At 37.9% G+C, this 17,524-nt stretch overlaps 1 protein-coding gene across 5 annotated transcripts in view; it reads right to left on the bottom strand.

Annotated features, from left to right (window-relative positions):
* Positions 1 to 8,111: 8,111 nt before the first annotated feature.
* LOC131151651 (uncharacterized) overlaps positions 8,112 to 17,524 on the bottom strand; it is a 52,653-nt gene continuing 43,240 nt past the window's right edge. For 2 of the 5 annotated variants that reach the window (XM_058102931.1, XM_058102933.1), the window contains 5 exons: positions 15,898 to 15,960; positions 15,709 to 15,787; positions 8,764 to 8,841; positions 8,618 to 8,672; positions 8,112 to 8,523 (listed from right to left, as the gene is read on the bottom strand). In XM_058102931.1, coding sequence (XP_057958914.1) covers positions 8,770 to 8,841; positions 15,709 to 15,787; positions 15,898 to 15,960 — 214 coding nt within the window. In that variant the 3' untranslated portion in view covers positions 8,112 to 8,523; positions 8,618 to 8,672; positions 8,764 to 8,769. Of the gene's footprint in view, positions 8,524 to 8,617; positions 8,842 to 15,702; positions 15,788 to 15,897; positions 15,961 to 17,524 lie in introns of those variants that run through there. The other 3 variants (XM_058102930.1, XM_058102935.1, XM_058102936.1) reach the window with 2 other exon arrangements.

The following is a 17,524-nucleotide window of genomic DNA, read 5'->3' as shown; positions in this document are numbered from 1 at the left end:
CCATAAAAACTCGCATCACGTATCCAATCAATAATGAAAGGGTCTGCGCCTATCCTATCCTGTACGCTCTGATTGCCCCCTCGGCAATATAACACGTCAGCATGCGAATCGGTCCACGCCCGACTGGACTGGTGCCGATCGCTCATACTCAATACAGTAGTATCGGACGGCCCTGGATCAATCCTGCAAACAAGCCAGAATATTGAAAGCATTAACCTAGAAATCATAAGAATTGAGTATTTGTCCCCGGTGCTTTGTATGGTGGAACCGAACAAAAATCTTAGGGTTTATCCTATATGTGTACAAATGAAAATATCTCACCAAGTTTTCATCTGAACATACACTATTCTCGATTGATGGACACGGTGACTCAATTGCTCAGAGACAAATTTTGCATGGAGCATTCGCGTGTTCACCGAAAAATGAAAGCGATCTGAGGATTTAACATTTGGGAACAAATTGTTCAGAAGGAAGGAGTAGAATGGCAGCTGAAAACTTGTCGTGACGTGAGGAGTATGAGTACGCAAATCCCAGATAACCTATAAGTTATAGGTCAGTGTGAAGGTCCAGCTGCATCCCCAGGTTGGGTCCTTCTCGGACATCTTGTACGGTTATGTCCTTCTTGACGGCATATGCTACACGTGATATGTTTCCGACCTTCCCAAGCATCCATCTCGTTATGTATATGTAAGCTCCTAGGCCGACCTTTATGTCGAGCGTATGCATGATTTTCCTGCAAGTTGGCAACGAGCAAGTTGGCCAATATGCCTCATGCATGATTGGGTAAAATTTTATAGCATATGTTGCATAGTGTTCGGCAATGCTCCAATATGGCTCAACAAACTGGCTTGCATTTAGCCGTGTATCGGCACAGGCTGCAAGAAGGTGCGAGCAGGGATAATGTAAAGACCACTTCCCGCAGGAGCATTCGCGCCTTTGGATGCTAAAAGTTTGGATATTGTCTCCTTTATGGGGTCCCCGCTGCGCGGTCGTGATGCTAAAAGTACTCCTAGACCGGTTGAACGTCGTGACTCGTTGTCCGGTCGCCTTCAGCTTGCTTCTTTCCATCGCTAGTAATATATGTGGAGTTAACGTATTTCCTCCAGATATTACGTTACGAGTAGACTCCCGTCGGCTATTAAAGTAATGTGCAACGCGATAAAATATTAGTTGCACGAGAGCTGTTATGGGAAGGCTATATGCGCCTTTTAGGACGGCGTTGAAACATTCGACCAGGTTAGTGGTCATGTTTTCATACCTCTTTCCATCGTTGTGGCACTGAGTCCACATATGAGGAGGGATCTGATCGAAGAACGACTTGGCTGGCTCTCCACTCTAATCGAATATCCTTTCCATCCAGGTGTCAAATTTTCTCACCTGATGCTCCCTTCCCTCTCGCTCAGCCATTCGCTTCATATTGACACTCCGCACTTTCGTATTAAAGTTGCTGACGACATGTCGAAGGCAAAATCGGTGGTGCGCACGTGGTGGTTGCCAATCAGGATTGTGTTGCACCGCAGCGATAATCCCTGGATGTCGATCTGATATGAGGCAAATGTCGTCCCTGTCGGTAATCAAATGCAGAGAACACAGAAACCAATTCCATGTGTCGAGGCTTTCCTCTTGCACAATAGCGAATGCAAGGGGAAATATTTGCCTATTTGCATAGGGGCACGTCGCAATAAGGAGTTTGCCCTTGTACTTACCGTACAAGTGTGTCCCGTCCACACATATAACGAGAGGGCAGTGACGAAAACCTTGAATCGATGTTGCAAATGACGAAAATACAGATACAAAGGTTGCGCTGTTAGTGCTACCTGGAACCGGAGTTGACCTCCACCTGACTATAGTCCCAAGATTGTACGCGTGCATCGCTTCCATCCACTTCGGTAACGTTTCATACGATTTCTCCCAATCACTGAAGACTTGGGCTATTGCCTTCTGTTTGCCCAACCAAACCTTCTTATAAGAGATTGAATACCCGAATCGACGATTAATGAACTCCTTCAATGTAGCGATCGACGTCGACGCATCTCCCCTGATCATATTCACTATCTCCCCAGCAATGAGGGACGACGTGATTTGGTTATGGTCCTGCGATATAAGTTCATTCAAACACGTATGCGGAGCACTATATTGGGTGATTTCGAAAAAAAGGTGTATCATCCGATACATGGCACGCAATCTCCACGCGCAATCGTGGTCCTTACACCTAGCAACCCACAACTCAGGAGTAGATCGCACCACATGGAAGACATGGTGGGTGCGAGCATGATATATTCGCACTGCGGCGATCAGCTAATCCTTCGAACCGAAGAGCATCCCCTTACTCAACTCAGATGATTCTTCCTAACGAGTGACCCGTATGGGAAGCTCATCGACCGCAGTTAAATCTGCAGCAACTAGGTCAATATGACCGTACATCGGAAGCTCACCGATGAATTGCGCGTCAAACGTTGCGTCGTCCGTGTCATGGTGAGGTAAGTTCACATCATCAGGGACATCATTTAACCCTTCACCCATTTCCTGCTCGTGCATGTGTTCGTCTTCAATATGAACATCGTTCGTAATGTTCATGCCCTCGTCCAATGCGTCGTTCGCAATGGCAAACAACGATGCTGGTACCGCACTCAGGACGTCTTCGCAACCTCCCTGCGGAAACGTGTGAGGAACAAGTGCTTCGTACTCCGACGGCTGGAATGACGATCCCGGATATTCGTTAAAATCGATCGTGGACATGGCACGAACCTCCCCACCAACATCGACCTGATGTGTTTGTTCAGTGTCTTCACCGACTTCACCCAATTGCTCCGCCGGCTCATCTGGTTGCCTAACTGCAATTACACCCACTTGAGGAATAGTCTCGACATACAATTGCATCGTTAAATATGTCTCACCGACACAGTGTGCGTCCAATACAATCCGTAACCCATAATCATCTGATATCGGAACAGCCTCGTAGAACACTGTATTATTTAACTCTCGCGCAAGGTATCTTGCGGTCACCCGCAATGCATATTGATCTGGATCAATATGCAAATATTTATATATCTTCATATATAATTTACTTAATTTACACCTACAGCCAATTCGAATAAGTCGAACTGGCCGACTACTATACCTAACACCATCTAATGCGGTTATAATGTTCCCCACTATATATAAAAATACCGTGACTGGATCACTGCTTGAGCTTCCTGCCATTTAGATCGGCGATCGGGAAATAAAAAAAACTTACACAAGACAAAATTGTATGTATAAGTGATGTGTAAATGAGACGAAATAACTAATAACTATAAACCAAATAGATGTATACAAATTCTCATGAATGAATGAACTTAGAGTTTGGACCTAACTTTCCCACCAAGAAAATAAATAGATGAATTCAACGTCTATGAATAAACAACATAAATATGTATTGATTTTCCCTATATGACATATACTTCGGATTTTCCCAAAATTGTAATTCAACTTAGAATCCAAAGAACTATGAAATGGTGCTGTTAAGAGTAATTTTTCCAAAATGGTACTTCATACTCTGCCTCATTATGGGTTGGGTTGCCACTTAATTTGAAGTTCAATTTTGTTAAGTAGCCTTTTGAGGATTCATTGCTAATCCAAACAGCCATACTCAAAGGAGTTGAAGGGATCTTTTGGAAAAATGTTACTTAGGACGCATAACATCCCGATTCATGAAATGGGAATGGGATCGTCTTATGGCAAGTGCTTTAAAATGTGAACACTACATTTATATTGATATATTAGTGAAAAATACATAATTCGGAGAGGAAAAAACTCATTACTACTCTCCTCTAATAATGTGACCTTTTAGCTATCATCTCTATAGTGTTCCCAGTCAGGGTCATCGACGGTGACTAGTCGAGGCCGGCTTCGCCCTCGTACCGTTGGATCTTTAATGGTGCTCTGTCGACTATGGCCTCCTCAGGCACCCCCCCCCCTCCCACCCTAGGATCTTATACATATGGGGCTTGTCTCATGATGAATTCCCCACCTTATCTGCTCTTACTTCTTTTGGATATTTTTATTTATTTATTTTTATTTTAAATATAATTTTTGCAAGTTTCAGTTTTTTAGTGTGATTGGTGAACTAAATTATTAGGTAATTTTAATAAAGTATATTAATTTAGACAAAGACACTAATGTTCCCAAAAATTTGATAAAAAGACAATCACATATCCTAAGGTTTCAAGAATTTTAAATATTATACCAGGAGTTTTAAGAATTTGTAAAACGTTCGCTGACATTTCAAGAATTTCAATGATCTCTCTTGAGATTTGTTAAAAATGCACAAATCTCACTTTAAAATTTGCAAAAAGACAAGTTTTTTTTTTAAGATAAATTTCATTTTCTTTTGACAAACATCAAATGAGGTTTTTAACATTTTTGATACCTTAGGAGACGTTCGTGACATTTTTGAAATTTCAGGAAAGATATTTGTCTTTTAAGCAAACTTAAAAAAAATGAATATCTTTTATCCTATTAATTATTGTATTCTAGTAATCATAAGAGAGGGAGAGGGGACTTAATCCCGTCACTAGGACCTCTTATTTGACAATAAAAAATTCACAAACAATACTCCTTATATTATAATTATAAAGTTCTATTCTAATCTATTCCAAATGTTTCAAACATGCGGCTCAACTTGAACTTTATTATGTGGTTGGTTCAAGGTATGAGTTTGATTCATTAGGAATTGAAACTAAAATTCAAGGAAAATTAAAACTTGAAATTAAATATAAAAAACATCAAAGGCACGTGTATATATATACTCTATGCGTTATCTATGAAATATATCATAGGCATTACATTCTTAAATGAGCTAAAATTATTAAAGTTTGTGTAGGAAATAAAATAAGTCAAAATTTAAATTCTAAATTTTGTTAACTCATAGAAAAGTATATGCACTTAATACGATAAATGACAATACAATTTATAATTACAATGTGCACTCACATTAACTCAAAGCATCAATTAAAACCATACAATTTACATGTTCTTGAAAAACTTTAGTGGATGTGCCCAATTATATTAAAAATAGTAGAAGAAAATTCAAGGATTGAATAACAAAATTTTCTATTTTGAAAGTAAACCATATGATCTAATTATAATTGCACAATTATATTCAAAAGAGTATAAGGAAATTCAACAAATTTAGTGAGTGGAGGAAACTTCAACAAATTCTAGGGCAAGAAAGATAATGCATTTTACAATGAAATAACAATCCAAAAAAAATAAATAAATATTAAACAACAGTTTGAATGGAAAAAATAAAATATTATCAGCAAAAAATTAAATTCAAATACCAAAACAATGAAATACAAACCTTAAGAGTAATGTTTATCCACGAATCTTTTAACATAAATCACAAACTCTCTCTCGGATTATCAAAACTTTGGATGAAATAAAAATAATTTAAAAATCTATGCACTGAACATGGAAAACATAACTTACCCCATCTCCTTATATAACTTTCGATTTGATGAAGCCCGCAACGGTCACCTGTTCCGGAGTCTTCCTTCAACGGTAACCTGCTCAACTCTGCAACAGGTACTCTGTTCGCTCAAGAAAGGAGGAAGAACGGGCGAGGTTATTTTGAAGCAAATCTCGCTACTCCAACTAGCGAGATTTGCCATGCGTCGAAAGCCGAGTGGATGGTAATTCAAAAGGCGGTTGGCAGAGCATTAATTATCTCAACAAAATCTCGCTACTTGGAGTAGCGAGATTTACCACGCGTCAAAAGGCAGTTGGCAGAGATTTACCACTCGTCGAAAGGCTGCTGGCAGAGCATTATTATCCCAATTAAATCTCGCTACTTGGAGTAGCGAGATTTGCCACGCGTTAGCACAAGCCCTCAGTCAAAAGTAAATCTCGCTACTTGGAGTAGCGAGATTTGGTTAAATATCGCTACTTGGAGTAGCGAGATTACGTCAGAGTCATTCTGGGAAATACTTCCCAGAATGAGGTATTATTTAATATATTTTTTAAAAAAAAAGTTAAAATGGAAAAAAACTCCCTATATTTGGATATACAAAGATTATGACTAGAACAAGGGGTGACCCTTGAAACAAAGGATTTACATTCAAGATTCATCCATATAATCTCTCTAATTTTAATGACAACTCACACCAACACTCTTTCCTGTTTTTGTGTCTAATTTATTACACAAACTATTAAATGATCCGTGTCTAATTTCACTATTGCCTTCTTCTTCTTTTTCATATTTTCTTGTCTCTTTATACTTTTCAAAGTTATCCATATTTCTATATTTTTGCCACATCTTATATCAAATTGTTTTTGTCTTTACAACTTTTTGAACATCTTTATCCCACCACCAAATTTATTTGCTATTCGAGAATTTTCCTCTTGATTCACCTAAAATATTTTTTTCTATCTTTTTAATAGAGCCTAATGAATCTACTCCTAAGAGTATTTGTATCAATCTCATCCTCTATAGTCAAATCTCCATCCCCATATTTAATCATTTTATCTTTAAATTTTATTATATATTCTCCTTTTAGGTTCCGCCACCTAGTTCTCTTACACCGGTTTATTTTATCATTTTTCTTCCATTTTTTAATATATATATATATCTAACATTAAGACTCTATGGTGTGTGGTTAGCCTTTTACTTGGAATAACTTTACAATTCTTGCATGATAAACCACTTTTAAAGGTTATGTATTCTTCTCTCTTGTTAAAGCAAGTATTCATTATAATAAAATCATATCATATAATGAAGTCTAAGATCATCTCATCAAGTTCATTTTTGTTTTTATATCCATATCCTCTATGTATCCTTTCCTAACCTTTACTACCCCCTCCAACGTGTCCATTCAGATCTCTTCTTATAAATATTTTCTCAATCCCTAGTATATCTTTTATATTACAATCCATATCTGTCCAAAACTATCTCTTAAGATTTTCTACTAAACTTACTTGAAGAGCATAAACATTAATGATATTTATTATCTCTTGACCTAATATCATATTGATTTTTATAATTCTATCCTCTACTCTGTTTACATCAATAATTCTATTTTTTAAGTTTTTGTCTACAATAATTCCTACTTCATTCTTATGCTTTTCTTTTCTAATGTACCAAACTTTAAATCCTGATTTATCAATTTCTTTAGCTTTCTCCCTCATTCACTTAGTTTCTTGTAAGGCAAATCATTTTAATTTTTATTCTAATCATTTTATCAACAATTTCCATGTTTTTACCCACTAGTGTCCCTGTATTTTAAGTTGCTAATCTAATCCCAATTTCCCAAACTAGCTTCTTTACTAGAATGATGCAAGAACATTTGCATATTTGACATTGTACCTGGGCACCAACACGGCACGTCGCTTCAGGGCGACGACCTAACCCACCCTCGCCCACTTTTCACTATACTTGGGTGGTACAAGTACAACATGTTGCTTGTAGGGAATGCCTCCAGCAAATATTTAGTAAAAATTCATATCATAGTAATCTGACAAATTTTATGCTAGTTATCAACTACCGAAAGCAACCATCATTTACCCTCCTAATTGGCATGCACCTATATAAAAACATAAATATTAAAATATATATATATATATATATATATATATTAAAATATAAACTAAATCCAGCCACATTCTCGCTTGGCGGGGAGGACCAGTAGTTCTTATTTGTTTAATATAAAAAGCTTATGCACAAAGTGTTACCCAGAAGTACACCTTTTTCTAACCAGTGAAACAAAAAAACAAAAAAAGAAACAAAAATACACATAAAACATTTTTGTTCATAAGTTATACATTATATTAATAGTGAACTGGGGAGTGCAAGTGAATTAAGCTTTATAAAATAATCAGAAAATAATCAGACTCACCTCGTTTTGTGGCTTGACTCAACTAGTGTTCAAGCTACATCAACTACTTTGATTATTTAAATTCACAATTTAATGAGTAATACTACTTGCAAGCCCTAATCAAGCTTAATTGAGTTTTTAAATTTTTATTATTTTTATATTATACAAAGCACATAATATATATTTTATACATATATAATTAATATTACACATATTTCCTATATTACACATGTATTTAATACTAATTTATAATCAAACTGAGTTTAATTGAGTCTAGCTCAGATTTTAAGAACTTTTAACTAAATCAAATTCTAGTTCAACAATCTTAAAATCCATCGAGTTCAAGTACATTTCAAGCTCAACATTTTCATGCTGGGGAGGCCTCTGGTTCACTGTAAGGGTTTATTTGAGTCAAATCAAGTCCTCCCTTGATTTATTGCATTCATGCTACAACATTGTCATGGTTAATCGCAGGCTTCAACCCGCATCAGGTTGCTGCAAATTAACCAGCATTCAACCCCTAGCCCCCATTACACCCACCTTCTTTATTAACACACCAGTATCCGCACACACAATGGCAACACTAGCCCTCCCAAGGAACTCCATTAACAATTTTTTATTCATATAATCTTACATCCAATTCCCCTGCAGGCGTCTGCCATGCCTTTACCTGCAATTGGGTCAAATCCACTACTTATCAGCAACACACGCAGACCAGCATGCACCCCCAATGTTAATACAGAATTAATAGAAAATATAAATACCTTTATTTTACTGTCCTTTCTTCAGGCAGGCATCGTGCAGGACATTTAATGGAGTCTGCACTATTTTCAAATTCCCGACAAAATTTGACACCAGTCTCATACTCCCATCTATAACATTAACAAGGTCTTTTTATTGGCTTACACACAATGTACTAGAGCTGGTTGTCCACCGTAGAATCATTAAAATGTTCCTCGTAGTATGAGTATGAATCGTGGGCAAGTGTCTGCACAATGAAAGAGATTAAGCTCAGTAGGACTTGATTGATGAGGTAATAAATTTCAAGTAAACTTAGCACACAACACTAAAGCAAGGGGAACCCCATATTACTTTTTCCTTTTTTTTTTCCTTTAAAAAACATGGAACATGAAACAGGGAAACATGAGGGCCGTAATGGCTTGGTCCACAGCGATTAGATCAATAGAATATTTCTCAAAATCCATGTTAAAACAACTAAAGCCACCAAACAGAAAGCAAATGTCTTCTGAATATCAACAGCTGTGAAACAACTCAAATCTCTTTTGCACAAAAGTGCCGCCTTATTTATAGTAGCTTTTTTCCACTAAGCAGCTTTAAAGTGAACTCTACTTCAGTTAACCATGTGAAATATCATCAAGAATAAAGAAATGAGAGAGAGAAAAGGCGGGAAGAAGAAGAAGACAAAAGGGAGAAATATACGAACTTCTAAAATTTCTCACTCAGTAACAGTGTCTTTACTTGATGTTCACAAACGACTAAAAGGAAAGACAAAAACATAAGAGAACTACAAACAAACCCCTAAAGACACATCTATTTACAAAACCCACATACACATAAACCTAACTACTAACTAAACTAAATAAACAAACCTCACATACACATAAACCTAACTAAGTCTGGGAGCCAACAATCAGTTGACCCTAATCTTTAAAATCAGCCTCCAAATTGGTCAAAATAGTCCATCCAGTAACCCGCTTCCCATCCCACCCAATCACATTGCTAAGTGTTAGGGAGTGACAATGTAATGGGGAAAAAGGGGGAGAGAGATACTGCTCTAATTGTATTTTCCATGCATTTGTAATGAATCTTTGATTGCTTATGTTAACGTTTGTATGGTTATTCTCTTGGATATGAATAATACAAGTAGTCCTATTCATTATGGTGTTATGTTGCCTTGGATTGTGACATATCTCATTGCTTTAGTATGATTCCATGTATATGAATGCCTTTGCTCGTGTGATATCCTATCGTTCCTAGTTTCTCAAGGGTATTGAGACTTGTCTAGTGTTCGTGCTTGCAGGCTTGAACGTGTGACTATTGGCTGACTCGTCGGGGGAGAGCTCTTAACGAGTGCTACACGACCCTTACTTGAGTTCTATTTTGGGGGTCCGTGACAATTGGTATCAGAGCACAGTGTGTGCGAGCTCCATGAGTGGTAACATGAGAAACAAGTCTGAAAAGATAGAGCGCATTAAGGCACTTGATACATATATGGCAAAACTTGAAACTTTAAAGACAACGTGCTTTGAACTCTAAGGGTTGGTGGCAAAATTGATAAAAGAGAAAGGCGTGCCAACAGAGCTTGAGGCCGCCGAAGAAAACCCTACAGGAAACCTTCATGGGGTATCAAAACTTGAGAGAATTGTGGAACTTGAAAAATTTATTCCACGTGTAAAATCCCTAGAGAAAATGCCAATAGAGCTTGAGGCCTTCCATAGGAACATCGAGCAATTGGAAGCCTTTGCGAGTAGGCTGGAACATATTGAGGGCATATTGCCATCTCTAACATCCCAAAAAGGAGAGCCAATAGAGCTTGAGGCCTCCCTACGGGAGTTAACTTATAATTTCGATTTCCTTCCAGAGAACATTAAGAAGTCCATTAGTGCTTTGAAAGAAGATCTGAAGGCGATAGGCAATTTTCAGAGTGCTATGGACCAGGTTCAAAGTGACTTGCAAGAGATGGCTGTGAAACTGAATGCAGTGGCGCAAATGGCCCAAAGGCCGATGACTGAACCTAGTAAGGGAATTCCAATAAAACTACCGGAACCTAAAAGCTTTGGGGGGTACCCGTGATGCAAAGGAATTGGACAATTTCATCTTTGATATGGAGCACTACTTCAAGTGCTCACAGGTGGATCAAGAGAAAGACCAAGTGAATATTGCAACAATATACATTGTTGGGCATGCTAAACTGTGGTGGAGAACTAAATGGAACGATATTCAACTCAATAGGTGTGTTATTAATACCTGGAGGGGATTGAAATAGGCGTTGAAGACACAATTTTACCCAAAAAATGTAGAATACATAGCACGGTGCAAGGTATACGATTTGCAACAGATAGGTTCAATAAGGAGTTATGTACGGGAATTTCAGGCCCTAATGTTGGACATCAAAGATATGTCTGAATCAGAGAGGCTATTCCAATTCCTCTGGAGTTTGAAGGCATGGCCGAAGAATGAATTGCACAGACAAGGGGTTAGTGACCTCTCTTCCACCCTCGCCGCTGTTGAACGGTTGGATGATTTTTTAGACAGTGCTGGAAAACGAAATTAATCAATGTCCGCTAACAATGATTAAAGGCCCAATAAGGTGTACAAACCCACAAATGGGGGAAGGGACGGGAAAATGAATAGTTCTTGGAAAGATAGAAGAGCTCCCATGACTAGGGAGTGAAGGGGTAGACGTACAGGGGGTGGGAAGCGCCGTTTGCCGGTCTCGTGTTTCCTTTGCATGGGACCGCACCGAGTAGCGGAGTGCCCCGAACGAAATGCTTTGAATGCTCTAAAAGCCCTTCGAGGAGAAATAGAAACCGCGGCAGTAACCCTAGGAGAAAAACAAGATATGGTGGGAGCATTGAGATTTTTGAGGGAATTGCAGCACCAAGTAATTACCAACAAGCCTCAAGAAAAGGGCTTAATGTATGCGTACCTACTTTTGAATGGAAAGAAGATCAAGGTCATGATTGATACAGGGGCTACTCATAATTTCATTGCTGATACAGAAGCTCAGCGGTTAGAACTACAAGTAGACAAAGATATGGGAAAATTGAAATCAATGAATTCTGAAGCATTAACCACGGTGGGAGTGGCGCCTAAAGTAGCCTGTCATATGGGGTCATGGTCAGGAACAATTGATTTCACCGTGGCACCCCTCGATGACTTTAATGTGGCATTAGGAATGGATTTTCTTAAGGTGATGCGCTCAATGCCGATCCCAGTTGCGGACTGTCTTGTGATAATGGGAGATACTCTTTGTGCGGTTCCCGTAGCCTACAACACTTTCAACGAGAGGAAGTTGCTTTCAGCCCTCCAGTTCTAGAAGGGAGTAAAAAAGGGAGAACCTTCTTTCGTGGTACTATCAGTATTTTCAAAAACTGAAGAAATAGGCGAATATCCGGTTGAAATTAAGGAAGTGTTAGAAGAATTCAAGGAGGTAATCCCAGAACAGCTCCCTAGGGTTTTACCACCTCGACGATAGATTGACCACGAAATTGAGCTTTTGTCGGGGGTAAAACCGTCAGCACGTGCCCCTTATCGAATGGAGTTGCCTGAGTTAGTTGAATTTAGAAGGCAACTAAATGATATAATAGCAGCAAAATTCATCCGCCCATCAAAAGCACCTTTTGGGGCCCCAATGTTATTCCAAAAGAAACAAGATGGAAGTTTGCGTTTGTGCATAGATTATCAAGCTCTTAATAAGGTGACGGCTCGCAACAAGTATCTTATTCCGTTGATTACTGATATTTTTTACCAGTTAAGTACAGCCAAATATTTCACTAAACTGAACTTGAGATCGGGATACCACCAAGTACGCATTGCAGAGGGAGATGAACCTAAGACCACTTGTGTCACCCGATATGGAGCATTTGAATTCCTTGTAATGCCTTTTGGGTTAACAAATGCACCAACTACTTTTTGTACTTTAATGAATCAGGTTTTCCGAGACTAACTTGATCGATTTGTAGTCGCCTACCTTGATGACATAGTGGTTTTTAGCTCATCCTTAGCAGAACATAAAGATCATCTTCGACAAGTCTTTCAAAAACTCCGAGAAAATCACTTATATGTAAAAGGGGAGAAGTACACTTTCACTCAAAAGCGTATTAAATTCTTGGGGCATACAATTGAAGAGGGCTAGATACGGATGGGTTCGGCAAAGGTACAAACCATCCATGAATGGCGAGCACCTACATCCGTTAGAGAGCAGCGATCCTTCTTGGGGCTAGCCAACTACTATCGGAAGTTTATAGAGGGATACTCTAGAAGAATTGTGTCGTTAACAAATTTATTGAGAAAAGGGGTACCATGGGGTGGTCAGAAGATTGCCAATCAGCATTTGTTGAATTAAAGAAAAAGATTGTAGGAGATCTTGTGCTAACATTTCCTAATGTGACACAGCCATTTGAAGTGCAAGCAGACGCCTGAGACTTTGCATTAGGGGGAATTCTTTTGCAGGAAGGGCATCCAGTTGCTTTTGAAAGTAGGAAATTAATAGGTGCCGAACGGAACCATACAGCGCAAGAGATGGAGCTTCTAGCTGTGGTACACTGTCTTCAGGTGTGGAGGCACTATCTCTTGGGGTCCAAATTTGTGGTAAAGATAGATAATGTCGCAGTTACTCACTTCTTGTCACAACCAGGGCTATCCTCAAAACAAGCCCATTGGCAAGAGAAGCTAGCTGAATTTAATTTTGATTTTAAATACAAGGTAGGGAAGACGAATGAAGTGGCCGATGCTTTAAGTAGAAAAACTAAATTGGCAGCACTAAAACTCAAAAGTCATTTATCAACTAATAGGGTGGCGTTACCCTTGAAATAACTTATCAGGGAACATTTAAGTACAGAACAACAAGCGTAGACATTGAGCAAACTGATAGAAGAAAGGAAGACACGACAATTCTGGGTAGAAGATGGGCTGATAATGACTAAAGCCAGGAGAGTTTACGTGCCCAAAACTGGAAACTTGAGGAAAACCTTACTAAAAGAGTGTCATGATACATTGTGAGTTAGAAGATGGAGAAAAACTCATGCATTGATTACATAGGGGTACTATTGGCCAAATATGCAAGACGATATGATGAGTTATACCAAAACTTGCTTGAGTTATAGCAATTGTTGGAGCCATTGCTAGTACATACAAGGCCATGGGAGAGTGTCTCTTTAGACTTCATTTCCTCATTGCCAAAAGTAGAGTATGACACGATTCTAGTGGTAATTGATCGGTTTCCAAAATATACAACTTTTGTACCAATCTTGAAGCCATGCTAGGCAGAGAAGACGGCTAAACTATTCTTCAAACATGTAGTGAAATATTGGGGCGTTCCAAAGAGCCTAATCAGTGATAGGGATATAAGATTCAATGGGGTATTTTGGGGCGAGCTCTTTCGTTTGATGAATTCAAACCTTAATCTTTCCACCAGCTATCACCCTTAGAAAGATGGTCAAACAGAGCGTTTAAATAGGATGCTGGAAGAATACTTACGAGATTTTGTGAACTCAAATTAGAAAAATTGGGTATCCTTACAAGACATAGCACAATTGTTTTAATTCTATGAAATCCTTTGCAACTAACAAAAGCCCTCTTGAGATTGTGACAGGTTAATAACTGACTCTCCTGCACACTCTTGATGGTCCATACAAGGGAAATTGCCCGAAAACATACCAATTCACAAAGAACTGGTTGCAAAACATAGAAGTCGCTCGAGCTCAGTTAGAAAAAGCATCAAAGCGCATGAAGAAATGGGCAGACAAAGGGCGACGACCACAAAAATTTGAAACTGGAGATCTAATTCTCGTAAAAATGCCACCAGAGACATTTTAATTTCTTCGTGGCAAAGATAAAAGGCTTGTACACCGCTACGAAGGTCCAATCAAGGTGATCGAAAGGTGGGGCATGCATTTTATCGACTTGAACAACCAGAGTGGATGAAAAGCCATAGACGACCAGTCCATCAAGTGTTTCACATTAGCAACTTAAAGCCATTCCACACTGATGAAGCAGATCCGCACCGACAACAATTAAGGAGATCAATGATTTCCAGAAGGCAGACTGTAGACAGAGATGTCTAGGAGATCCTTGCAGACAGAGGCGTCAACGAAGAAGGTCATCAACAGCAACAATATTTGGTTCAGTGGATGGGGCTGGGAGAAGAAGAGAACAGTTAGGAAAAGGCAAAAAATCTTCAGCATGCCATGCAGAAGATTGAAGATTTCAGAAATTTGAAAACAGCGACACCAACATCAACATCAAAAGATTGAAGAGACCTTCTACAACACATCAACGAGGACGTTGATAAAATGAGTGGGGGAGGATGTTAGGGAGTGATAATGTAACGGGGGAAAAGGGGGAGAGAGATACTACTCTAATTGTATTCTCCAGGGATTTATAATGAATCTCTTGGCCATATGAATAATACAAGTAGTCATTTTCATTATGGTGTTATGTTGCCTTGGATTGTGATTCCATGTACATCTTATTACTTTAGTATGATTCCATGTATATGAATGCCTTTGCTTGTGTGATATCCTATCGTTCCTAGTTTCTCAGGGGTATTGAGACTTATCTACTGTTCATGCCTGCAGGCTTGAATATGTGACTATTGGCCGACTCGTCAGGGGAGAGCTCTCAACGAGTGCCACACGACCCTTACTTGAGTTCTATTTTGGGGGTCTGTGACACTAAGCCTTTTTTTGTCCCGCAGTCCCCCTTGGGGAGGTGGTAGGGGAGGGGTGGTTTGGTGGTCCACACCCAATGTATAATAGGTGAACCAAAAGTCACCAATAATTACCATTACATAATCTTCAGCACATACTCAACCTGATTCAAATGCAAAATAAAATTAATGAATAAGAAAGATCCAGTAAAGATCATGAAGAGAGACACAATATATTCAAACACTTGTTCTTGTGAGCAAAAATACACGAAAGGTGAGTAACATCAGCATATTCTCAATATAAAAAAAAAATTGGAATTAAATGGACCAAGCCTATTAAAACATTACAGTTGCATAATCTTCTACGCATATACTCAAGTCTATTCAAATGCAAAATCAATTAATGAACAAGATAAATCCAGAAAACCAGTAATGGAAAAAAATAATAACACCGAGAAATACCTGTTCCTGTGAACGGAAATACATGAAAGGAGTGTAATGTAGGAAATTTGAGACCCTAGAGGTATATATATCAGCATACCTGTAATAAAAGAGGATGGGGGGGAGGCATGCAGAGAGAAAATACAAATTATGTTTTTCTTCTACTACAATAATAAACGGAATGCCATATATCAAAGCAAAAGCACATACTTTTCTATTTGCCTCATTAAGTGGCTCTTGTCCCACAGACCAGCACGTGAGAGAAAGCCCCACCTAATACAAAATTGAGTATAGCTTCAATTTCAATTAAAAGCTCAATATCAGCTGCAGTATGCACACATTTGGAGAAGGGTCATCTACCCCTCCCCCACAAACAAAAAATACCAACAAAAAAAATGAAAAAATGAAAAAAAAAAATATTGACATCATTGAAGTAACCCAATTAATCATCCAAAAATATTTTTAGAAGACAATCATATGTTCAAATCAACTGGAGTTCTTGGTGGTTCAAAATCATAGTTTCTATTACTAAGATTACAAATAAGGAAGAAACATAATAGTGTTTGCAATCCTTCTTTGTCTAATACAATTTTCAAATATTCACATGCATAAATGAGTAAAGATGTTACACAACTTATTTAACACCCTTATAATTTTGGTTTTAATGATAATGCTATCATTAAATTTTATTTATTTCAAATGCCATTATAATTTATTTAAATAACTTCTACCATTATAATTTTAATTTAAAACATAATTATGATCTATTCAAGTATAATTTATACTTTTGATTAAATAAAGTAATTTTTTATTAAATCAAGTAAACTCCTGACCACTTACAACAACAAAAATATACTAATTTTATTTAAGAGTTATAACAATAATTTTAAAGCTTCAGCATAAATTTCCAAAATTACCAAAAAATTCAATGTTTCAATTGGAAACTTAAGAAAATTCCAAACAAATGCACAAACACTGTCACCAGCATCCCACACTGAGTCTTCCATAAACTCGACAATGCATCAACCACTACATGCCAAATCCAAACCATGTTCCAAGAAGAGCACTCCTTAATTTTTTACTCTTTTAGACCTTAAGCATACCACGACAACTTTCATGGATCCCATATGAAGTTGAGGTCCCATAAATATTTCTGCGTGTATACTGCATTTTCCCACAAGCTTCCAGACGCAGCGAAGCTTACAGTGTGCAACAATAATGGGAGATAAAAGAGGAAATATCACAGTTACGACACATAGAAAAACCTATGGTTATATTTTTGGTTATATTTGTTTCTTGGAATTACCATTAACAGGAACAGAATACAGTAAGATGGGAATGGAATAAAAATTATGTAGGAATCACATGTAAAAGTTTGTGTTATTCAATCTAGTGTTTTCTGAGTATCTTTTCCAGATAAATAATTTTTTTCCAGAATTTTTTTTTCAAGAACGACTTTTTTTCCTTAAAATAAAAAAGTAGCTTGGAAAAGTAATTTCAAAATAAGTACTTATTTAAGTGTAAACCAAACACTACTTAATGGCTTTCATGAGTGCTTGAGGTGTTTTGGGGCCAAAATGCACTAAGCTGTATTTTAAAAGGCGTAAATCCTAAAATGCACATGCCATTGGGGTCGGGGCGTATGGCTCAAAGGAAAAGGCATGTTTTTTATGCCTCAAAATGAAAAGCATAAACTTCTGGGACTAGCATTTAGCCTATTTTAATAATATAAAAAAAATGTAAAAACAACAACTACAGCTGAAAACCATAAGCATTGGTGCATCCCTTTGATGAATGAAGACCCTCTCCCTCAATTCAACAAGTTTTTGACAGAGAA

Source organism: Malania oleifera, chromosome 3, assembly GCF_029873635.1.
Source record: "Malania oleifera isolate guangnan ecotype guangnan chromosome 3, ASM2987363v1, whole genome shotgun sequence".
Lineage (NCBI taxonomy): Eukaryota > Viridiplantae > Streptophyta > Magnoliopsida > Santalales > Ximeniaceae > Malania > Malania oleifera.
This window is presented reverse-complemented; position numbering and strand designations above follow the sequence as displayed.